Source organism: Cinclus cinclus, chromosome 14, assembly GCF_963662255.1.
Source record: "Cinclus cinclus chromosome 14, bCinCin1.1, whole genome shotgun sequence".
Lineage (NCBI taxonomy): Eukaryota > Metazoa > Chordata > Aves > Passeriformes > Cinclidae > Cinclus > Cinclus cinclus.
The window spans coordinates 7,608,772-7,634,926 of NC_085059.1; the positions used below are offsets into that span (position 1 = coordinate 7,608,772).

General features: G+C 39.1%; 1 protein-coding gene across 5 annotated transcripts in view; it reads right to left on the reverse strand.

Annotated features, from left to right (window-relative positions):
• TENM2 (teneurin transmembrane protein 2) overlaps positions 1 to 26,155 on the reverse strand; it is a 480,855-nt gene that overhangs the window by 214,728 nt on the left and 239,972 nt on the right. For 3 of the 5 annotated variants that reach the window (XM_062502010.1, XM_062502009.1, XM_062502008.1), the window contains one exon: positions 5,112 to 5,321. The exons of the other annotated variants lie outside the window; for them this stretch is intronic. In XM_062502010.1, coding sequence (XP_062357994.1) covers positions 5,112 to 5,321 — 210 coding nt within the window. The remainder of the gene's footprint in view (positions 1 to 5,111; positions 5,322 to 26,155) is intronic. 5 annotated transcript variants of the gene reach the window in all.

A 26,155-nucleotide genomic window follows, 5' to 3' on the forward strand; every position in this document is an offset into this window, starting at 1 on the left:
TATAGGATTCATTTATTTCTTAAAGATGACAATACTTCTGGATTTTGGTTTGCATTATAGAGTAGAAACTGGAAATACATCATCATTTGATGCCAGATTTTAAGAGGGCTATAAAACAAACACTTCCAAGGAGAGGATCTAAAATAAGTACTCCAGCTACAGTGCATTAATACAAGTTCTGGCTTCTTTCTGAAAAGACTTTAACAAACTAGATTAAACTGCATGGAGGTGGTGGTAATTACACATTAATAATAATTAAATTCTTTGGACAGGTGGTATCTGTGGAACACAGGAGATCCATCTAGATATTTATACTGAGTATAATGAATATTGATATTTTACATTGTATTTCCATACAATAGGCTCATAAGCAAAAGGAGTCTCTTTGTTTCAACTCTAACTAACAGACAACATTAAAGAACAACAATCATTTCCTTCAAGCCAACCTGTTTCTCTTTTCTTCTCTCCTTGCTGCCAAAACCTACTTCTGAAAAAATCAAAGCAAACCCTGTCTTCTGAGCAGTGTCCAAAGGACTCTGTGGGCAGATGTTGTTACATTGAGCCAAATGCTTTGTATCATTGTTTCTGAGACAAAAAGCCACATTAACACCAAAGGAAAAAAAAAAAAAAAAAAAAAAGGTACCATCCCCTTCCAGTTAACTTCAGCAAGTTCATGGGAATCATGACAATATCTAAACCACAGTTTGGAATTTTCCCCCAAGTCGAAATACTCCAGAGATCATTCTGCTACTTTCTCATTGTTAGAGTGGTTGAAGCTGATAAATGTGCCCAATTATGGGTCCATTATGTGAAAACCTAATGTGTGAGTAGGTCTGTCCTGTGTCTTTTACTCAGACTGAAAAATGAACAAAAATCCAAGCAAATTGTTTTTGTGTTGTGAGTTCAAAATTCGGTTTAATACCAATAAATCCTCTCTAGTAAAGGTAAAGGTGCAAACAGCAAAACCCCTTCTCGTTTTTCCATGTAAGGTTGAAAACCAGCTTGTAATATTGTATTCTGACTCAAGCCATTAAAATGGCATTTCAACAAGTTGAGTTGTCTTATATTACCAGAAAAAAAAAAAATAAAACACATATGAGAAGAAGAAATAAACCTATTCCTACTGTTAGCTGTAAGAAACCATCACAGGAAATTATATGGCTGGAACTGACCTTCTTTCAAAAGGAACAAAAAAACAATCCACTAACTTTTCATGGGTAAAAGGTCTCATTTCCTTCTACAATGTTTGTATTTTTCAAAATGCTATCAGCAGGTGCACCAGATTTCAAAAACCTCTTGTCCTTCATCACATATAATTGTGCAGCATATTATATTAAGACATACAACCAGAGGAATGTAAGTGATGGGAGCTCAATTAAAACCAGCATAATATCTTGTTGCATAGAAAATGATTCTGCAACTGAAACAGGTTCTAATGAGAGAAAAAAGGAATAAATTTTCACATATTTTTAATTACACAGAACTTCCTCAAACATGATTTTTAATAATATATTCCATTAGGTTAACATCATATTTAAAGAAAGTGCATTTTCTGATTTCAAGTCTGATTTTGAGCAATTATTGTGTCATTGTTCTGCAGCAGAAAGGTTGAATTCATTTACTGTGTGGTTATGCTAGTTATGATTGATGTCGCTTCACCAAATGATAAACCAATCACCCCGATGATGTAATGTCATTTTAAGAGTGCTATAATCACATTTCTCTCAAACTGGGAGTTCTGATGAGTTCTAACTAAGATTTATTGTAGATTAAAGGCCTTCATAATATCAACAATAGATTGCTCATTTGATAGAATATTTGATTAGGTAATTTTTTCAGTCAAATGATTTTTTCCATATATATTAAGCATGGCTCTTGTGAAGGGCACAGGGCAACACATGTGGATGAGTGGCTCCTCATATCCAAAAAGGTTCATCTTAAACCTGTTGAGGAGCCACCCTGTAATTACAGAGCTTGAAGCAAGAGAAGTATCCAATCAGAGAAACAAGAGGAAACTTCTGTAGTGTAATTAGCAGAAAAAAAATGGCAAATACTTCATATTCAGCATGCACTTTGAAGACTATGATAGAAATATTTAAAGAAGAAGCTAGAAAATACTAGCAAAAAATTATGAATGATTGAAGATTATCTGGGATCTAAGCTTTACATATAAGCATCTATAAATTTTCCTTTTTAACCCAAGCCCCAATTTAAGCAAAATATGTATATTTAATTACTGTCTCTCAAATGTCTGGATCTACGTTGATAAGTTTCCAAAGGAACTTAAAAAAAAAAAAAATCAAAATCAACCAACCAACCAACAAAAAAAAAAAAAAAAAACACAAAACCCCCCAAAAAATTAAGAAGAAAAATAAAGAAAAAAGCCCCATGACAAGAGCATGATCAACCTTTTCTTGTCATGTAGATGGTAAAAGCCATTCTGAAAATATTTCAAGAATAACAAGCCACTAAAAGTAGTAACTTTCTCCAATTTAATGTGTAAGTCCTTATCTGTCACATTTTCTCATAAACTCTATAAACAAACATTGTGAGAACTAAAGAAAAAATGTGACACCACTAGGAAATGCTCATTATTTTCCAGAGGATGCATTAAATCCAGAAGAACTCATGTTATAGCACACTCTACGGTGATCAAGCAATTATGCATGTGTGTATGGCAAAAAATATTAAAACAGGTCACCTGCATCTTATACCTGGAAAATTAAAAGTCATTATATATTATATGACTGTTTGTTAAAGAAGTGAATGGCATACGTGGGGGAAAAAAAGTGTTAAAATGTAGAATGAACAAAGCAAAGCCAATCAGGGGATGCCTGAAAGGTTCCTTGGGTCAGCCCACACTAACAACTGTCAAACACAAAGCTTTTAAGGATACAAAGAAACAGCGATTATGATTTAAAATGAAACATAAAGAGCTCTTCCATCAAATTTTCAGATGTTGTTTTACTGCCACTTCCTTCATTTGGCTTCCTAAGAAAAGCCATGCTGGTTCCTCAGCAGTGGCTGTAATCACCAAGTACTCAAGTATCCACCAAGTCTCTTTCTTTAGCTCACATTCCCTGACCTTGATTTTCTTCTTATTTCATCCCTCTCCCATTTGCTTTTCCCATTCCCCTTTAAAATCTCATCAACTGTGTGATCCACCACACCCTTTAGACAATGTTCTCTCACTCTATTCCTTTCTTCTGCTGTGAACATTCCCTGTTCCTGGGAGAGGCAGGCATTCCTCCCTGCACACAGGTAATGATGCTTCACCAACCCAGGAACCAGAGCTGCTTTCTCCATGAATATCCATTTACGTGTCTCTGCCCTAAGGTCCCCTGTCATTTTATTTGCTCTTACTTGGACTCACAGGTGCTTTTGTGATTCTCCACAAGCTGATCTCATTCTTAGCACTCTGCCATCACCCAATTTCCTACTCCGCCATCTTCTCTGAGTATTTTTATGTCCTGTGAAAATTCATTGAGGAGCTCCAACTTCTGCTCACTGTGTTTCAAATAACTGCTCACCATGCAGAACCTTCCCACTTACCCTTTGTTAGGTAAAATGCTTCCTTGAAAGCATCTAGTGACAGATTTTACTGAGACCCCTTTGAAAATACAAAGACCTTTCAATCAGCTGGATCAAATGGCTGAGCCCTGCAAAGGACTCCTGAATGAAACTGCACTGATTCAAACATAAATCACACCCACTTCCTGACCCCCTCCCCATTTCCATGGCTTCTACAGAGCTGCCCATTACAGATTTTGAGGCCTGCAGCTCCCAGATCACCCCAAATCTCTTAAAACCTCCTCAAAAGTGACATGGTGTTTTCCATAACAATACACTCGAGGAGCAAGGAAGCACATTCAATTTCTGAATTATTATTTCTTTGTGCAATTATATTTTAGCATACCTGAATAGGGTTAAAGGATAATTCAGGATGGAAGGAGCCCCAGGAGGTGCCCAGTCCAGTGTCCTGCCAAGCAAAGGCAGCTCTGGGGTCAGCAAGTAGCTCAGGATTTCAGCCAATGTGTTCTTGAAAAGCTCCAAGGACAGAGACTGGACAGGCTCCCAGGGCTACCCGTTCTAACCCAATGCTTAGGGGAAAATGTACCCCTAATATCTACTCTGAATGTTCTGTTTCAAATTCTGCTCCCTGCTCATCCCCCCAGCCCCTGTTAAAGGGGGGTGTTCAGGTGTGCACCCCAGCAGTCCCACACCACACAGAAGCTCCAGTGCTGCTCAGAGCTGCTGGTTACAGCAAAGAGACCCCTTGGGCAGAACAGAAACTGCACAGACATTCTAAACCTGTTGTGTTCAGTTAAATGACACGCAATATATAGCTATAATAACTAAAAAAAAAAAAAAGAGGTGCTAGAATAGCTTCTTTTGATTTGTCTGTATTTCTAAAATGGGATTGCATCTTCACTCCTCAGTTTTTGGCTATCAAAATGAAAAGTCAGCACCTACTAACAAAAATTAAAATTAAAAAATGAAAAGAGGAAGAAAAGAAGAAAGAAAACCCTAGGCACTACAGATTCCATGACTGATAGAGCTGCGAATGTTTTAAAATAGTGGCCTGAAAGACAAGAATTAATTTGCTGAAAAATAGCAGATCTTAGTTAAATGTGACATTGTAAGTATAGAACCAGACAGATTCAGAAACAAGAACAGACACAGACTGGCAGAAGTAACATGCATTTTTAGATACAAAACCTCATCACCAAATGATAAATTAGATTAGTCCATGCAGAACAAAGTACCATTGTGTGTACATTGCTCTCCTACCAGACGCAACAAGGAACAGGAAACTTACTTAGAAAAATAAATCCTACTGATGACAAGAATTCAATAATATTTTTTTCACAGCTTCTACCATACTTCAAACTAAAAATCTCTCTACAGTAAAATGAAGGAGCACCATATATGATGGATTGTGTTTCCAGGAATTTTCCATTAAATAAACCAGTAAGATTTTCTGTGCCCCATTTCCATAGATGCTCTCAATTTTCTGCTGATGCAAGAACACATTTGCACTTTAAAGAAGAATGCATAAAACTGGCACAAACATGTCACAAACAAACTCCATATGTTTGCAATTTTCTTACCACTGCTGGAAGCCTGCTGTGGCCCTGAACACGCTCTCAGCAGATATGAATTAGGAGAGAACTCCTCATCAGGATTGGTGTCCATGATTTGATGGGACGTGTTGCTGTCTAGCAATGGCATCTGGCAGCTAACTGGTGGAGGATTATGAGAACTGGGCAGCTGAGCAGATGGAAGAAGGCTAGACGAGGATGTAGGTGGAATGGGACGACCTGGGAAAGAGGACACAGGGATCAAAGATCAGTAATGAATGTAATGAAAAAACCCCACCAGCCCAGTTAGTGCACGGTAATCTGTCCATGGTTACACTTGATTACTGCCCTGCACAGCCCCTCAACCTCCCCTCGGGTACCAACCTGCCCCTTTGTATCACATTCCCTGAAATTACATCACATCAGTAAATCTCTTAAAATAATAGTACTGAGCTGATTTGTGGGTTTTTGTTTGTTTTTTAACAGGAAAGTTGCTTCAGCACAGGAATCTCTCAGAGGCATGAAACAACCATATAAGGGCTTTCTTCAAGCTAAGGTTCTTCCTTTAATGCTGTGGATCTTCCCAGATCCCACTGAGAGATGTGACAGGAGGGGACAGCAGGACTGAAAGGCAATGATTCCACCTTAGAGATGGGCTAAAGCTGGAATCTGGGCTGGCAACTCTCAGCTCTGCTGTCCTTCCTCTCTCATTGCTTTCTTCAGCAGAGCTGTAGGAGCAGAATTTCCTGCCCAGCCAGGTTAATTCCAACACTGAAGCCCAATCCTTAATGGCTATGAAATACCTCAGCAACAATATGGTCTTGGTCACCTAAAGCAGTGACATCAAATCAATAACAAAGAAGTTGATTCTTTTGTTTTCTTTTGTGAACTCCTGTAACTTTATATTCATTCATTCATTCCATCAAATGCACACAGATGAAGACAGGGTTTTGGTTTGTGGGGTATTTTTTTTTTTTTCTTGTTACCATTGCAAGTTTGTCTAGTGCATTGAAGAAATTCTTCATGAATAATTTAAATGTAAGAAAATATGACCTTTGTGATACTGCCAAAGTCTGTAAGGCAGAGATCTGCTACAAATGTTAAAACACAGTAAAACTACATAACATGGTGTATCTTTATTTCCATCATTCTTAAAGAAACAGTAACAGAGAAAATACACACTGATTTTCTCACTAGTTATACCTTCTTTTTTGAATCAAGGACCCCTCATTTTATATTAATTACCCTAAGGTTTGTACCATTAGGTAAATATACAGAATCATACATGAAATTCCAAATGAAGGGGGGGGGGGGGTGAGGGTTAAGCAAGAAAAGGAAAAGTTCCAGCTCGCACATGTAAGTTATATTTGGGATGCAGCAATCAACCAAAGGCACATGTAGATACTGAAAACCACCAACTTTGCACTGCCTGGTACCAGCAAACGGCATGAAGTACTTTCTTCCCTTCAAAAACTTTTGAAATAAAATAAATACCAGAACACAGGCAAGTGACTTTTATGATTATTTGTTATTATGTTTTTAGCACTGGATAATTTGATAAGACTGAATGACCAAGTTATTATATGACAGAAATGGATTTAAGCTACTCAGTAGTAACTCCCATCTGCAATCTTTTATGCTACAGAAAATTCAATATGCATTGAATATTTTCATTGTGGACTTGCATTTGTGAGGAAATAATTCTAATATTGAGATAGGAATGATTACTGTTATTATTCATGATTATGCTATTCTTATGAAATACTACCATGAATATCCTAAACATTCCAGGGAAGTGACTGAGCAAGACCAGCTTCTAATATATTTCTTTGCAATGTGTTGCAAAGAAGCAGAAAGGCTGAGGTTTGACACACCTCTGACAGGAACGTGACACTTGTGCCCACTGTGTGCATTTAATTTTCACATATTCTGGCTCTGCTTCAATACTGTGAAGTTGAAAGAAGCAGCTTTATAAATTCTAAATCTGCACTGACTGTGTGTATCATATGGAAATATATTACTATACTATAAAACTGTTGGATGTGTGAGGGTATGAGATGAAGGAAAAGATTTTTTTCCTTTTGTGAAAACTACATATGGTGTTTGAGAGCAATTTAAGTACATTTTTGCAGAATGCATTGAGAAATGAAAAAAAACTCTCCAACCTGAAGAATTCTTTTGTCGGGAATGCTAATAACATTGTTACCATCATGAAATAACACAGCCCAAATCCCTGAAGAAAAGGCAAAATGTCTAATTACTACAGCTCTGTTTGTAGTTGAGAGGAAACAGAAGGTATGAAGCTGTCAAAATGTTGCATCATTTTGGTGGGAAGTTGGCTCCTGAGGAAGATGTGCCCACAGTCACGTGCCAATGCCAAAATAGAGATGTCTGTGAGTCACAGTCACAGAACCCACTGGCAATCCATCCTCTGGTTAGACTGCCTAATAAACAGCCAAATTTAATTAAAAGTTTTCTTGCGGTTGCGACATTCTTACTCTATAAAGTTGATTTTTTTTGCATCTGTTAAACTCACACTACAGCCTTACCCTCTTTGAGGGACTCTTAAAAAAACATCTCTCTCCCTCTCCATTCCCAGCCCCTGAAGCACACAGGATCTCTTAAGACACCCTGCTTTTTGTAAAATCTGCTGGGAAATTAATTGAAAAATTACTGAACAAGAACAGAAAGGCACCACTAAGTCTTTTTCCCTTAAGAAATTAATCTAAGGGGTTAACTATCTGTAGCACCACAGTCAAGAGAAGGGCTTGTGAAAGTCCCAAAGCGTGGGGACACAGGCTATAAAGAGCATGATACATGTAATTTATTTGTTACTATACACTCTTAAATGAGAAATAAGGGGTTTGATTCATACATTAATATCTTGGTCAAATAAGTTCAATGTAGCATTTAAAAGAACAGACTAAGCTTTGCAGGTTCTATAAACCTGAGCTCCTTGTCAGACTCATTCATGTGTCCACAGGTATCTCGACAGTCATATTTTGAAACTTCCCAGCTCTTTAAAATATTCTCAATTTCTATTGCTTCTCAATGGAATTTGCAATACTCTACAGTCTATAAAAATACTGTGACATACGATAATATCATATTCTATTACACTGCTGTTTTCAAAAGTTAAATCATAATAGAAGTTCCTACAATTTGTCTTCATATAGTAATATATTAAAGCTTCTCTGAATAAGTTTTTTATCTAGGTGAGAATTGACAGAATCCTATGCAATGACAGCAATAATATAACTGTGTAACACAGTCAAAGAAACATAAACCAGACACAAATGCTCGAAAGGGAACCAGGCTTAAAGCAGATATTACATTTTGAAAAGGGAATTATATCAGTTCTTTTACCAATATCTGTTCATATACATGTTCATACTGCTTATACTCATGCATGACAAAGACTTGTACAGACACTGAATACAGCATTTTAAGGCATTTTTCAAAAAGTAAGCAGCCAAGAAGAAAAAACAAATTTCCTCTCCTCCCACCCCTTTTCCTGTCATTTATCTTATCTTCCTTTTTAGACTGAAGGAAGAAACGTGGTAACTCTTCATTCAGATTTGGGCTTGCTTTGGGCTTCCATGCCTCAGTCTGCAAGGGCCTTCTTTACCCTCTTATCACTTATATTCCATTTTCCTCTTAAGTTAGGCTCACGTTTCTTCACTAGCCCAGGAATTTTTGTTAAACCATTCCTCAATTACTGCTACACTTTAGGTCCTTAAGGCTTAAAATCTGTAGAACCAACATTCAGGCCATGCTCACAGCTGGTTATGTCTCAAACCCAGACAGGGAAGAAGAGTCCTGCTCATCTCGATCACAATTAACACATTGGGAAAAGAGATACTTCAGTTGCTATTAACCTGAAAGACCACACCATCACCAGAAGGACAAAAAAAAAAAAAAAAAAAAAAAAAAACAAAAAACCAAAAAACAAACCACAAAGGAAAAAGGACTGCCTGCAATCACTCCCAGCATGAATATACATAAACAAGAGACACAATCAAAGGAGAGACTGCAAGCTGCTCATCAGATACTGAAGGATATTTGAGATACACTTTTCATACTCTCTGTTCTTCGTCCTCCTTAACGGACCTATAGAGTTTTGTTGATAAATAAAGCTCACATGTGTGTAAAACCCTGGCCTCTATATTACACCATGGTGTGTGACAAGAAACAGAGAACCAAAAAAACCCCTGGAATTTAGTGTTAAATTTTGAGCAGTGATCAGGGAAGTATACATTCCAAAATATGCATGCATATATTAATAGTTTTTAATATACTGAAGTATATTTATCTACACAACTCTAGATAGACATGCATAATATCCAAAAACATACATTATTATTTAAACAGGTTTAAAGATGAATCCAGCCTCCTTAAATAGCTATTTTGCCATTAATTTGGACAGGAGGAAGGATCACAACCACTGTGTTGCCATCTCACCCTGTTAAATTACTCATTTCAGTAAGTATTGTCATTAGAAAGTATCTGGGTCCCGGGGATGGTAAATACTGATGTCAAAGCTTATTGTATCTGTAATGGAATTCCCAAGCTTTTTCCATTAGCAGAATCTCTCTCCTAAGGTTAGACATGTGTAGCAAAAATCTGTGTAGAGTGTTCAACCCCGTGCATTTTCAGCATGAATGTCATATACCTAAGCAGCATACCTTCACTGATAACTTATATTCATGACAGAAAATCTTCCTGTATGTAGAGGTTTTATAAGCAAGATCAGCTTTCAAAACTTTTACCAGTTGTTAATCTTCACAATCAAGAGGTAATGATATAATTGTTCTGTTCTTCTCTAAGGATATCTGCTAGTCAAGCAGCCAATAAACATAAATGAGCTGTAATAGCTAAATCAGTCACATATATTGCTATCAATAAAGCCCCTTTATTCCACACCTCTGGTTGTAAGAACCAGGGCTCAGATAGAAAAGATACACACAAGCCAATGTCTCCCTGTACAGTCTTTGGCAGGTTAGATTGCAGAAAGGAGGGAAACTAACATAACTGTATTTAAAGAAAAACACCAAAAAAGCTCTTTGGAAGATGTAGCAGCATCCAAGTGTTAATGCAGGAAGCTAAGGAAGCAAAGAGTGAAAGCAGAAGAGTTGTTTCTCCGTAACTGATGGCATCAGAAACACTGTGTAAAACACTTAATTGGCAATTAAGATTTTGACATTTACTGATTGAAGCTGCTGATATTCATGTTACACCAATACAGAGTACAGGACCCTGTGCAAAGTAATCCCATAAAATCATGTTAGTGACTTACGTGATAGACAGGATTATTAACTGCAGTTGCTGCATTGATCATTTATACCAAAATTATACACAGAAGGCTATCCAGCAATGGACATGGGGGGATATTAACTAGAGGTGATAAAAGAGAAGGCTCAGATTCGGCCTCCTTTGCTCCCTTCCATCAGGAAAGCTGGACAGAATGAGAACAAGGACCACAGGCAGGACCCTGTGACAGCTCCCAGCCCTCCTCCACTTAACACATTCGCACTACTCTTCAACTCAGCCTAAACCGAAGCACCTACATTGTCAGCATTGCTAAGCTCACTTTGAAGAGTGAGAAAAGCTGCTAAATGTGTCAGGAAACAATTAGATATTTAAGATGCACGTTTTTGCAGTGCAAAGCACTATAAATTAAGCAGGCGGCTGATGAAGGTGAAACTTTCCTGAGATACAGCACATTCAGCACACTCTTCCCTTCCTCCCCAGAAAAATTGACTTCTAAAAGAAAAAAAAAATCTACTAATATGTATGCATAGCACTGCTCATCACTGGCCTGGGCACTCTCAAGCAGAGTTATATTTAATAAATTATATATATATATATATATATATATATATATATATATATATATAGTCCTAACTGGCACAAGGAACATAAATATTTTGTGCTTGGTGCATAACTACAGTTAATTGACACGGGTGGGGAACAGCATGCATGATTTTTGGTTCTGCAGTGCCCGGCCAGCTGTGCAGGACACTCCCTGAACCCCTGGTTCTGCAGTGCTTGGCCAGCTGTGCAGGACACTCCCTGAACCCCTGGTTCTGCAGTGCTTGGCCAGCTGTGCAGGACACTCCCTGAACCCCTGGCTCTGCAGTGCCCAGCCAGCTGTGCAGGACACTCCCTGAACCCCTGGTTCTGCAGTGCTTGGCCAGCTGTGCAGGACACTCCCTGAACCCCTGGTTCTGCAGTGCTTGGCCAGCTGTGCAGGACACTCCCTGAACCCCTGGTTCTGCAGTGCTTGGCCAGCTGTGCAGGACACTCCCTGAACCCCTGGTTCTGCAGTGCCCAGCCAGCTGTGCAGGACACTCCCTGAACCCCTGGTTCTGCAGTGCTTGGCCAGCTGTGCAGGACACTCCCTGAACCCCTGGTTCTGCAGTGCTTGGCCAGCTGTGCAGGACACTCCCTGAACCCCTGGTTCTGCAGTGCCCGGCCAGCTGTGCAGGACACTCCCTGAACCCCTGGTTCTGCAGTGCTTGGCCAGCTGTGCAGGACACTCCCTGAACCCCTGGTTCTGCAGTGCTTGGCCAGCTGTGCAGGACACTCCCTGAACCCCTGGTTCTGCAGTGCTTGGCCAGCTGTGCAGGACACTCCCTGAACCCCTGGTTCTGCAGTGCTTGGCCAGCTGTGCAGGACACTCCCTGAACCCCTGGTTCTGCAGTGCTTGGCCAGCTGTGCAGGACACTCCCTGAACCCCTGGTTCTGCAGTGCTTGGCCAGCTGTGCAGGACACTCCCTGAACCCCTGGTTCTGCAGTGCCCAGCCAGCTGTGCAGGACACTCCCTGAACCCCTGGTTCTGCAGTGCTTGGCCAGCTGTGCAGGACACTCCCTGAACCCCTGGTTCTGCAGTGCTTGGCCAGCTGTGCAGGACACTCCCTGAACCCCTGGTTCTGCAGTGCCCGGCCAGCTGTGCAGGACACTCCCTGAACCCCTGGTTCTGCAGTGCTTGGCCAGCTGTGCAGGACACTCCCTGAACCCCTGGTTCTGCAGTGCTTGGCCAGCTGTGCAGGACACTCCCTGAACCCCTGGTTCTGCAGTGCTTGGCCAGCTGTGCAGGACACTCCCTGAACCCCTGGTTCTGCAGTGCTTGGCCAGCTGTGCAGGACACTCCCTGAACCCCTGGTTCTGCAGTGCTTGGCCAGCTGTGCAGGACACTCCCTGAACCCCTGGTTCTGCAGTGCTTGGCCAGCTGTGCAGGACACTCCCTGAACCCCTGGTTCTGCAGTGCCCGGCCAGCTGTGCAGGACACTCCCTGAACCCCTGGTTCTGCAGTGCTTGTCCAGCTGTGCAGGACACTCCCTGAACCCCTGGCTCTGCAGTGCTTGGCCAGCTGTGCAGGACACTCCCTGAACCCCTGGTTCTGCAGTGCTTGGCCAGCTGTGCAGGACACTCCCTGAACCCCTGGTTCTGCAGTGCCCGGCCAGCTGTGCAGGACACTCCCTGAACCCCTGGTTCTGCAGTGCCCAGCCAGCTGTGCAGGACACTCCCTGAACCCCTGGTTCTGCAGTGCTTGGCCAGCTGTGCAGGACACTCCCTGAACCCCTGGTTCTGCAGTGCTTGGCCAGCTGTGCAGGACACTCCCTGAACCCCTGGCTCTGCAGTGCTTGGCCAGCTGTGCAGGACACTCCCTGAACCCCTGGTTCTGCAGTGCTTGGCCAGCTGTGCAGGACACTCCCTGAACCCCTGGTTCTGCAGTGCTTGGCCAGCTGTGCAGGACACTCCCTGAACCCCTGGTTCTGCAGTGCTTGGCCAGCTGTGCAGGACACTCCCTGAACCCCTGGTTCTGCAGTGCTTGGCCAGCTGTGCAGGACACTCCCTGAACCCCTGGTTCTGCAGTGCTTGGCCAGCTGTGCAGGACACTCCCTGAACCCCTGGCTCTGCAGCCGCACTTCAAGGGCGAGACACAAAACAAAAACCCCCAAATGAAGCGTGAGAGAAAAAGAGGGAAAGGAATCTAATAGTCAGTGATCATTTTCTTCAGCACCAAGTTGTTTCCTCTTGCCTAAACTGCTGCACTTCTCTAAGGCAAACAGGATACAAGAAAAGCAAAAGATAAAGACATAAATGAGGATTTGGGTGACAGAGAGTTATCACTGAAGAAAGGTACTTCCAGTCTCCTGAAGCCCTATCTCTGAAAACAAACAGGAACAAAACCAGCCAAGCTAAGAAAAAGATTTTCACAATCTATTCCACAAAAGTCAAAGGAGAAAACATAGTCTTTCTAAGGGCCCAGACCTGTTTTCTGATGTGTTTAGGTATTTTTCTTCATCACAACAGATTGTAAGGGCCACTAAGAATGCAGTTGGTATCATCACATCACACCAGGCAAAGAGAGAATGGCTCTGAGACAATTCAAAGAGAATGGAAAAGGGAGATTTAGACACAGTAAGTGTCAAACCTGTGATTTAAATAACAGTGAATCAACAAAGACAATTCAGTACCACAGGTCTGAGTTTTTTCCATTCGCCAAAATTAGTAATGCCCTCCATCCTGCTTAGTTTTCTCAACACTTGTTATGAAAAAAATGTTATTATTTATTTTACAAAAAACAAAACAACAAATTATTGAAATAAATTCAGCTTAATATATTTCTTCTCCCTCTCTTCTGAAGTAAAAGAATTTACAACCAGGAATACAGTCTTAGAACTGAAGATAATAGAAAAGGGAGAGATGAAGAACCACCTGCAAGTCCTGATCTCTGTTTTTTTTTATTACAGATCCATTCTAGAAGCTTGTTTAAGCTTTGTTATCTTCCTTAAACCGTTTGACCTCTGTATGTGATTAATATTTTCTGCAGTACTGCACATGTGCAATCTTTGAATATGGAAATCACTGTACCAATGCAAGATATTATCATTGCAAAAACTCTGCAGGAGAATGAGACTAACTTGGAAATCAATCACTTCTGACTTCCAGTGTTAAAGTTAAATTAATTTTTCTAAGCAACCCATCTACAAAATGTATCAGTTTTATGAAATTTGGATATTAAAAATAAGGAGACAGTCATGACTTCAGAATTATCTAAACCAATTCAGTATGTAAAGGAATAATTTGCTGCTGTCAAAAGCTAATGTCACTTAATTCTTGTCTTGTTAAATCATCTGATGCCCCTTTCTTTTTTAGTTAAACAAAGATAAATAATAAAAGCAATTTGCAGCTAAAGATGTTAGGGTTCTGCAGCTGTTCAATGTCTTCTGGGCAGATTAGATTCTGTAATGAGAAGTTACAAGCCTCATTTTATAAAAGCTGTTGCTGTCTCGGGAAAAACATCAGTGAGTAAGATTAGAAAACCCTTTTCCTTCATGAACCTATTACACTAGCAAGCTGATTACTTGGCATATGTTTGATACCTTCATAGCTGGAAAACAGTAATTTGTTGCAGTGATTTTTTCCCATCACTCATAAAGTCAAAATGTCTCCTCTAATATTATCCTACCTCTGATTCAGCCAGGAAAAACAGAGACAAATCCATGGGAGCAAAACTCACACCAACCAGAATTAATTTAACTTCCCTAAAAAAAAAGTTCTACTGAACTAACTATAACTAACATTAAATTGAAACAACTTATCAGCTGCCTGCTCCTTGTGAGACAAAAATAACCTTACAAGATTAGGAATGTATTTAGAAGAAATTTATTGGAAGATGCACATCCATCCATCCACTCATCCATGAATGAACTTTATGGTAACTTAATAATGTATGCAGCTTTTAAAAATGGTGAAGAAAGGAAATTCCCTATTTATCAATCTTATCAGCTAAACATTCATGTCAGGGAATTCCACTAACAAAGGGGCTGTAATTAGGCCCTGGGTAGGTAATTAGCAGACACCCTGTAAAATCTTCCCTCTCAGATAAATCTATAAGTGACTTGATTTGATCTTTATTTGGGGACACCAGGAGTTCAGACGAAGCTGGGCTACAAACTTGTTTCCACTATCCAAACACCTTCTGTTTACCTTCACTTTATTTTAGTGAAATTCTAAGTGCTGTTAAACAGCCACTCACACCATCTCTGCTGCATATCCCCCTGAATGTTGGCTTTATATCTGTTAGAGAAATACATTTCCAGGAATGTTGCAACACCTAGTGATTCAAGTGCCTGGAGTGACTAATAGGTGGGATAAATAACATTATCTTGAAAAAACATGAGAAAACTCCAACCTGTAATTATTTTACAGACTCTGTGAGGGTGGTACATAGTCAGCACTAAATGGTGGGAGCTGGAAAATGATTATGGGATTTGTGTTAACTCTTTGCAGCCTACTAAAGAAAGCACCTCCATTTTCTGGGGGAAAAATGAGAAATGAAAACAAGGCTTCACATGACCCACATTATGTAAATGGCCAAATAATTTAAACAATATGCTTAAAATCTTCTCTATCATGTGCCAGTGATGTATTCTGGCTAATTCTGCTTCAGGCTATTAAAGTCTACTTTTCTTAGTTCCACCTACAGTTAAAATATGGTGTTGCTATTTGCTTTCCAAATGTGTGGTGAACATATTTCTGAATTAGTGCTATCCCACTGCTGTGACACACTCTAGAGGTGTTTGCATTTTAGTGCTGGCAGATAGGGAAGTGCAGTCAGAACAGCATCAGGATGATGGGAGTTATTCTTCCATTATTATTGATATATAAACTTACATGACATAATCTTGAGATTTACATTTTCATTGCTTCATCTGGTTTCTTCTCTCAACATCCAGCCTTGCATTTCTTACACCACCCATATTGACTTAGCAGGAGTTTTGGGTCCACAAGCAAACTAAAAGTTTGACTTTTCAGTCCTCTATGTCACTGGTGGGATTTTCCAAAGCACAAAAGCATATCAGAATTCAATTTCCCTGTGACTTACTGCACTTCAGGTAGCCATTCTTTTTCCTTAAGCATTTAGCAGGTGCTGCAGATGTTTAAGATTGTTGTGATATTTTACACTGAACTTCTGTGTGCCCCTACAGAAGTCACCATGCCTATAACACATCCTCCTTCCAGACTGAACAACCACCCCAGCATTTAGCAGCAAAGCAGAGTGAAACCTCCATGCCACTCAATGCAAACTCTGTTTTTGCCTTCAGCACAGCCAGGATTTCTGCAGTGTTTTGAAAAGCTTCTGAACAGGGAGAAGCTCCCCCAGCCACAGCCTTTTCCTGACTGGAATACCAGGCAGCTGTGTGCATTCAATGCAGGATAATCTTCTGTGCTCATCTCTAGGAATATAACCTGGACCCAAACTGCAGTTTAAAATCTATGGGGAAGTGAAATACCATCACTTATGATGAGCTAGGCCTAACTAACTCTTTAAAAAAAATCTCTCTGATGTCTTCTGGTAGAGCTAGCTATACCCTGAAGATGGTAAGGAATACACAAAGTACCCTAGCATAGTGTCCATGAATAATGGACATCCTATCAAGTCACTTACAAATAAGCAGATAAAATTTTGTTCTCACCTAGTATTGAATAAGGTTTGAAGTATTTTCATCTTTGTAAAGGTGATTTCTAGTTCAGAGTTTGGGAAGCAGACTCAAATAAAGAAGCAGAATATGAACTACAGTTTGTAGGCCACACCTTAGCTGAACACTGGAATCTGCTCACTTTGCTTACATGAAAACTGAAAAATATTTATTCTTAAGTGAGAAGGTTTATGTCAAATTCCCCTTTACGTGAAAAGATTTAGCCAAAATAAAACCTGAGTGGCAGACTGCAACACAACAACAGTCAGAACATTAATTATTTTACCACCGTTGTGTATCGCCATAATTAATGGCACTCCGTGAGACCAATACAGGAAATTAAAATATCCTTTTAATGAAAAGAAATTGCAGACATGAAAGGCCACTATGTGAAAAATGGATCTTGATTCTGCAGTACTAAAATAACCTGTAACCTGATTAAAAGGAATTTGGAAGCACAAAACCAGTCGTGTTAAAAAGTAAGAAATATTTTCATTGTAGTTACAGTTAAAAGTTGCCAGAATGAAGGAATAAAGATACGTGTTCTTCCCCTGCAACAAATGGGCTCTGCTACATGATTTTTGGTAAAGCAAAAAACCCACTGAAAATCAAACAGGCTACAGAATAGCTTGAATGTACCATTCTGTATTTCAGCACAAATTGTATCTTTAAAGAAATGACAGCTTCTCTCATCTTTTCAATCTTAAAGCACTTTAAAACTACAGCCCAGAAATACATGGACATAGAGAAATTAAAGCAACTGAAGCTGAAATATGCTACTTAGGAATCCAAAGTTTGTTTACACCATTAGAAGGCACTCAAATATATATCCCCATAAATGACAAGGTCCCAGCAGCAAATTAACAGGAACAATTTTCCCATCTCAGGAGCTGTCAAGATGGGCTCTGTTAGCCAATTTATCTTACTCTAGCACATCTCTGGTGCTTGTCAATCAATATGTGAAACATTTGGTGTTGATTGCCATTTTTCTATCCACTTCCTTTTGCCTCTTGTACCAGGCAATTTACTGCAAGTCAATCAAGGTTGAAGCAGACCTTGTTTAAATAAAACACTGTTGAGTTCTTTTCACACCAACAATTTCAAAAACAGAATGAGCTGTAGCTCTTCACATTTACATTTATACTACTTTTTCTGTTTTTCCCAAATGCCATGCTCAAGCTATAAGTCAAAACTAAACTCAGCTGAAGGCTTATGGAGGAATCAGTCAAGGAAGATGAACTGCATAGAACTGTATATGCTTTTGCTGTCAAAAATCAGGCTATCAGTGGAAACAGAGAACATTAAGAAGTACTTAAATAATCTGGGATTGTTTCTTTTTTACCCTTGCTTGAAGTCAGGTCTCCACACCAGAAAAACAACTTCTAACTTGTCTGAATTTCTTAACTCTGAATAAATATTTCAAATATTCATTTATGCTGGTATTTTAAGAGGGAGCTCAGCTACTGTGTTTATAGCTGCATGTTACAAATAAATATATGAAGAAAATCAATTGTCCCAACTTAGAATTTGGTCCTACATTAAACACACTGACAGCTTGCTCTCACATTTAGATGAAACAATCACAGAACAATCCCAGGTCTCATCACATCTAATTTTGGCACTTCCTTGGCATCATCTGTAAGCAGTGAGGCAGAGAAATAGGGCAGAAAGAACATCCTCTGCACTACATAATTTTACAGGTATTCAACTGAAACAATATGCACTTACAGTATGCAACACTTGAAATTTTTAAAACTTTGAATTTGCTTCTGTACAGTAACTTGGTTTTACAAACAACACCTACAAAACATTTCTGCAATGCTCAGTGCTGTTTCAGCTTTTAGGTTCACCATGGACTGCAGAATTAACCCCACAACAATTCACACCAGTGGCACACAGAACTACTGCCTTCTGAGTTAAAACAGCCATTAAACACCTGCTAGGTGCTACAACTACATTTAGATGCTACAACTACAGAGACTGGCATCAATTTATGAAGTTTAACACCGTTATGTATTATATCCCCATATGCTAAATCCAACAATGTACAAGAGCAACAAAAGAAAATGCACATCAGACCCAACACTAAGATCCCTGAAGTATTTGGGGACAGGACATATTCCTTTAATAACAAAGGGAAAGAAAGTGACTATGTTACTGTTATTAATAAGATCATCCACTCCTGCCATTAATTCTAAAAGATACAGAAGAGCTAGACACTGGAAACCCTACAAGCTCAATCACCTATACATATGTTAGCATACATAGAATATACATTATTTTATAGATATTATATATATATATATACAGACAAAAGAGACTAAATACATCAATCTCTTTATATTAGAAAATGAATGGCCATTGAGAGAAAAAAAATAAATCTTCAGTTTCTTCTCTGGTCAACAGCTTACAAATCTGCAACAATTCCCAAAACTGACTGTAATTAACACCTTGTAAAATTTAATGACAAGGATATCCCTGGCTTGTACTTTCTTATGAGACTTAATATCTTCTTGATCTATAGCACACAGAAGGAAATAGATAAAATGCTTGAAACAGAGTCAGAGTGAAAAATAAAACAAATGTACTACAAGGCATATATAATCACCAGTCTCATCTTCAGAAGTGTATTTAAAAAATTCTTATGTTAACGCCAGCATAAGAAACGCTACATCTCAAATGGGAGGCATTTCACTATCTTTTGGGTACAGATTGCTTCAGATCTCTAGATTAATTATAAAATAATGAATGTTAAACAGTTTAGAGTACTGGTGTTGTAGGAAGGAAAAACCTTGGCTGTTTATCCTCCCCAAGGGACTACTGTAGGTAACCCTTCTCAGGCAGGCCCCAATTTAAGAATCTTCCTTTAATCTGCTGCAAGTAATAGATGAAAAAAAAAAGACCCAAAATTAAGTTAATATATAAGAATTAGGGGTATTATACCCCACAGGTATAACACCAGTATGGATATTTCATAAACATACACAAATACAGATATACACACACACAAGCGTATGTCTATGCACGTATACTGGGATATTTGGGGTCCTAACACTTCCAAGAGTTGATGTTTGAGTTATTTTCATATAAAATTCTCATTAGTCATGAGAAGGAAGTTATGTGCTTTACCTGACATTGTCATCACTAAGACAAAAAAAAAAAAAAAAAAAAAGAAACAAAACCAAAACCAACAAACCAGCAATCTGGAGATTTTAAAAAGTATGTCCTGAAAGGCAAAGCTGCTTAGCCTGATTCAAGCCAATATGACATAAGTTGTGTTTCAGTAACAATAGCCAGGAGCCCACGGTAGAAACTAGCATAAAAGTAACAATTCCAGATTCCTAGTTTTAATTAAGGGTGATTTTCCTGCCATCTTCCAAAAGATGCCTCCTACACTAAAGCACGAAGAGCCACACTTATATAACATTTATTTTAGAATGCTCAGTGATAGGAGATCACTTACATATCACGAAATTTCCCTTCCATTCCACTGCACCTATCTACAACATACCTGGTAAAAAAATCTTCAGAAATCTCTAAATTCTGCCACAGGCCAAGGCATGCATGAGATTTTTTACAGTCCCCTCAGCTACACAGAAGCTTCTCAGAGTTTGCAGAAAACTCATGTCTGGAATTCAGGATTGCAGCCGGGCTCGGTCAAGTTATTGGGAAAGCATTTCCAGACACAACAAGCAGCCCCCCACACCTGCTTAGGAAGTGTTGCTCTTGGCTCACAGCAAAGCCTGTCTTTTCATCAGCAGGATTTTTTCCCCAACATGTTGTAGCAATTTTCTGGTATGTGCTTTCTGACTATGAATATAAAAGGCAATATGAGATGTTTTTGCCACAGAAGGAAGCAGTAGGTGATGGGCAGAGTTATTTATTAACTGAATGCCCTAAACAAACAACTGGCTCAGGTCAGAGCAGTTCACAGCCTGTCCCCTCTCTGCCCAGCCCCTTGTTCTCCATCCTCCAAATCTTCTCACACTTTTCCACTGGGGCCCTACCAAGGCAGAATCCAAGGTTTGATGGATTTTAGGGGAATGTAGATGAAGACAGAGAGGCTCAATACAGTGTTCACAGCCAGAGGGTTACAGAGTTACTTACGATTCTCTCCAAAAGGGTGATCACATATGTCACTATCCTTACCATTAGACAGAACTCCAGGACTTTTTATCTGTTCCTACCCTCTTTCCCCACCCCCCCCCCCCCCCCACTCCAATACCAGATTGCTTAAAACCTTAATTTTAACAAGAACCTGCAATTTTAGCTGCTAAGAGAACTTCACTTTCCTGTCTTTTTACAACCCCAGGGACTAATTGAGAAGATTACCTGAAGGTTTGAGGTCTAAATGCTCAAGAAAGAAAAATCTGCTTAAAACGATTTCTACAAAGAATGCTGACAGATGTAGGAACAACTAGGAGATCTTCCTGTCAGTGCAGGTTTTTACAATCACAAATGGGAGCATGCTGTATGTTATCATGTGCTGGGAAAACCAGTAATAACACAGCAGGTTTCAATGATATATTTTACTGCAGTACATAGAAGGGTTATAGATAAGGAGCTTGTTTACACTGCAAATCACAGATCTGAAAAAAAGTCTTGATCTAAAACTATTATGAACTAAGAAGGGGCCAAGTTTCTTCTGTCCTTGCTAACATGACACAACGAACAGATTAAATTTGCTAAGTGTGTAGGGCTGAAATAATGCTTCTCTCAGCTATCATGGAGATCACATAAAAGTGGGATTGAGGACTAAATGGAGTAGATATGTAAGAAAGAGTCAAAGACAATTCGAAAAGATGCCTTTTTACCTACACTTAGTGAAATGAAAACTAGAGAATCCACCTTCCTCTTCTATGAGAAGCCATGACCCCATCAAAAACTGAGGTACAGAATGGTTCCACCAAGGTTGGCTAATAGAAATAATACATCACAATCCAGCCCATTTGGGGCTTTTGTTCTTAAACACTTCAGTAAATGGGCCTGTTTTTTAACTCCAACAGATAATTATGAAGTGCAATAAAAAATTCAAATTATGTTAATAGGCCAGAGAACAACGGCTGTTTCTGAAATCACTGGCAATTACTAGACATAATGGTTCTCAATTAAGCTGGAGGGTATTTTCAATCGTTCATAATTCACTATTTTAAAAGTATCATAAAAAGATATAAATGTGAGTTGTTAATAAAACTTTCAGACCAGCAATGTAGTTGTGTGTCACAGAAAGTAATACTTATTTTATTTTGATGCTGCTTTTTCCCTTGTGAATGATATGTGAATTGTGAGTGAAGGGAAGATAACTACATGGGATTTGTTTCTCTCAGTGCTCCTAAGTGGAAGAGGAGGGATATTTATTTCTTGAGCAACTTCGTTTTCCCTTGGGAATACACTCAGCAATCGTACATGTCTTTAACAATTCTATTTTTGGATCCTGCAGCTCACCACAGAAACTTTAATGCAAAGTGGATGTGAACCAGAGGTATCGCTGCTTGCCCACTTTCAGATTGCTATTTCACATATTTTTCAAGGCAATAAAATGGACCAAAAGGGAAAAAATTAAGGCCTAAAATAAGAAATCTTGAGAATCGTGAAATGATAAATTCTAAGCATCATCTTTCAGTTATGAGCTTGATTCAGAATAGATTTCTACCAAATCAAGTAAAACAAATAACAAATGAAGCCATTAAGGAAAGATCAATTGGTGATAATTACTATCCACACTTCACTAAAACTAGCACTTACTTATCCACCACATGTTTAACCTTCCATTAGGGAAATAGCATAGCTGCAAATTGCTAAGTTCTCATTGTAACTTTGCTACATATGATTAATAATCAGTCTTCTGGAGACATGCCTGAACTACCTGAGTAAATGTATTTAACACACATGTGCAGATGTTTTATTTATTTATTTCCAAATCAATGACAACTGAAAAACATTTCCTCTAATCCAGCCACTTCAACCTTCCTCCTGACAAGAAGAAAAACTGATTTTTATTCAAATACATTTGCACACGTATTCCTGAGAAAGAGTAAATCATTTGAGAATAGTTCCTAACTGTAGAAATTCATATTTTCATATTTAAACAGCAACTCAAAGACTGAAGCACGACACAATGATTCGTCAGTGGAAGAGAGCCATTCATCATCCTGACCTCAGGATCTGTTGAGAGTCTTTATTGCTTTGGCCTCATTAAAACGGTGCAAACCATGAACTAACATAAATCTTAATTTTATATTAAATATTATCCCCCTTCATTTTTTAATAGCTCCACACAAAGGGAAAGGTTAAAACAAATTAAAATATATACTAGTAAAATTGCCCTAATGAACTGTTATTGGTTTTAGCCATTTCACTTTTTAAAAAAAATTAATTTCTGAATGAATTAGTAATAAGACTCTTTACTGACCTTCCTTTTTTTTTTTTTTTTGTTTTGTTGTAGGATGTGGTGTGTTGGTATTTTTCAATCTATTCATTTTCATTCCCTTTTCTCTTTTACTTCTTTCACTTTTAGTCTCAAACTTACAGCTAAAGTAAATCTCAAGTGTTACAGCTGGACAAAGAAATCTACATAAGGACTACATTGTCATTCAAACTTCATTCCAAATGGGACAGAAATATTCTGAACTCATTCCTATGCAGAAAACACTTGTTTTTCTATCTCATTAAGATCATCATGCAATATCAACAGATGCTTAAAAGCCTCTAGTGCTGAAGGAAATGTTGAGAAAATTGAAACAGAAGTACTTATGAATGGTAAACTAATGATACTGCAAAGATTTTACTTTTCCATACTACATCTAGAAAAACACACATATCCCAACACTCCCTCCACCAAAAGCCAAAACCTGTCATTAATCAGCTACCATTTTTCTGTTACTTCTTACTGGTTGGCACCATGAGCAGGAGTTCATCATTTTACTTCAGAAAAAAGGAAAAATAAAAGAAAATAGGCCGGGGTTGAAGCATCCCTGAATTCCCCACACCCTCAGTGGCTGCCATGCCCACAGAACAGAATATTACCATTACATTATAATCACAGTAAACAAGCATCTGGATGTCATTTAAAATACAGCTTTTCTCTACTGGTAATAAGAAGCATTTTCTGCTAATTTCTGTTATCTGTAAATCTCTCTTGGCATTCCAACTCTGCATTTAATGTGCTGTACATGCTCCACTTTATGCACAGTGAACACTGCCATCAAATGTCAGCATGTCTTCTTGTTATCTTAAAGACAGGCAGGGATTCACTCAATGAAACATCTAGAGAGAGATATGTACTTATTATGCCACAGATATTTAATAGAAACAGGCACATATATCTAAATATATGCGTGTGTGTGTGTGTGTGGTTTTTTTTCTTTTACACCAGGAAATGATCATAATCTTTTGCAAAAAAACCTCACTATTATTTCTTGGCTAGCTCTGTTAATTTAATTGCAGAATGGGGAGCTGAAGTCAAGTTCCTTATGCATCCATCTACCACATCTCTACAGGACATCAGCCCCAGGTTAATTGTACCTGCTCTTTTTTAGGTACCACTGTTTGCTCCCTGCTACTCCAACAGGAGAAACTAGAAGCTGAGTTTCAAGCAACTGCCCTATTTCATTTTTCCTACATCCTGTTATTTTAGACTGCTGGAAAATTAATCTGCAAATGATCCTTAAAAAAAAAAAATATGAGCACAGTGCACAGGTGAGAAGCAGCAGCCTTGAAAAATTAAACTTGTGTAATAAATTTTCCTCCTTGATTTAATAGCGAAAATCACAAGAAACCCAGGTGACTGAATTCACTAGTATGAAGCCAGTACAAGGAATGGTCACATTTCTGCCATAGGTTTCAAACTTTAAAATGGACAAAGTGTTTCATATGCATCAAGAATAGCAGTATTTTGGTTAAATAAAATAGAATTTTTAAAAGTCTTGACCTCTAATTGAATGCCAATATTTTCAATTTTTTATTAAACTCTGTGTCTTATTCTCCCCTCATTTAGATGCTTGCAAAATAAATATAATTATATCCAACTTAAATAACTTTGGAACCTTGAGTTGCAGGTGTTGCTATGCTGTATCTATTACCATATTTTAAACCCTTTTAAGAAGATTGCATTAATTTCTATGATAATTTAGAGCCCATAATGCATTCCAAGATGTGAATAGATGTTAATCACCAAGGAGTGATTTTCCTGTGTACTAACGAAGTCATGCTGCAACCAGTAACTACTACTTTTAAAATGCAATATTGCCACTGAAAGACTTGATTAATATTTGTTAAAGTAACTATACCCCTGATATGGGTTTTAAAACCCCGAAGTAATTAACAAATACATCAATAGCTATGGCCTTCCTAGCTACAGAAATTATTAGGACAGAAAATGTTTATAGCATCCAGCTCGTTCCTTGCCCAGAATTATTAAAAGTTAGCCCTGTATATTTAACTTCTGCCACCACTATAGACCAGGACAGCAGCCAGCGGGCAGAGAAGAGGCTTTATTATTAAAATGCTATTATGTTTAATAGTATAGGTACATCAGGGAGGAAAAGCTGACAGCTGTGATTGCAGAACTGCTCCGATATTTAGATTGGTGACATTCAGCCAGAGTTTGCCTCTCATATAAGTCAAAGCTCAGTTTGTTCCATCAACCACAAAAACCTCTAACAGGGCAGCATTCAAATTTAAGTATCTACACAAGCAGGGGAAAACTGGCCACGTTTTCCTGGAACAAGCCCATTCACAGCTTTTTCCCAACCTAAAGGTAACTAAGGATGCCTTTCTGCTTCACCTGCTCATTGTTGTTGCTTCTGAGCAGCAATTAAACCCAGGAGGTGGCACAGGTGGGACACTGCCTTGTCACTGAGAGCAAGGTGACCCAAAGAGAAGGAGCACTCTGATGCACTGGGCTATTCCATGGGAAGGGACCCTCAGTGCTCATCTGGTCCAGCTGCAGGGGGACTCGGGGCTCAGGGAGTCACAGCCCCTGGCTGAGGGCACTGTCCCTGTGCCTCAGGCACTGCCAGGCCTGGGCACCTGCTCCTGGCACCCTAAAGGAACAGCTACAGCACAGGGTAACACCACCCTCTCTGCCTGCTCTGTCCCGACTCTGCGGAACGACAGGAATAATAAAACAAAATATGGGTTGAGATCTTACAGAGGAAAATTACTGATTTTGTTTGTTTGGTTGGTTGGTTGGTTGGTTTTTGTTTTGTTTTGTTTTTTTTTTTTTGCCTGTAGACAAGAAGCAGGTTCAGATGAGCAGCTGGAAGCCACCACCACGAGGATGTTGTGGTAGCTCCAGCGATCACCCCATGTGCAGAGGCTAAACGGGGTGCTTGGATTCAGTGGAGTGGGGAGGGAGGACTGCAGGTATTGCTTCCTCACTAGAATATGCATTTTCCACCAAAACCTCCTTCTCTTCAAATGTTTTAACATCAGCAATAACTTCATTCCATGCTCTAAGCTGGGCTTCTGGGGTCTGTCTGATGGAGTCAGAACAATCCCTGAAATACATTACAATGTGCTGGAAGAAAATCAGCTTCTATGTGAAATAGGCATTAAAAAAGAAAATATTCAGAAAACTTC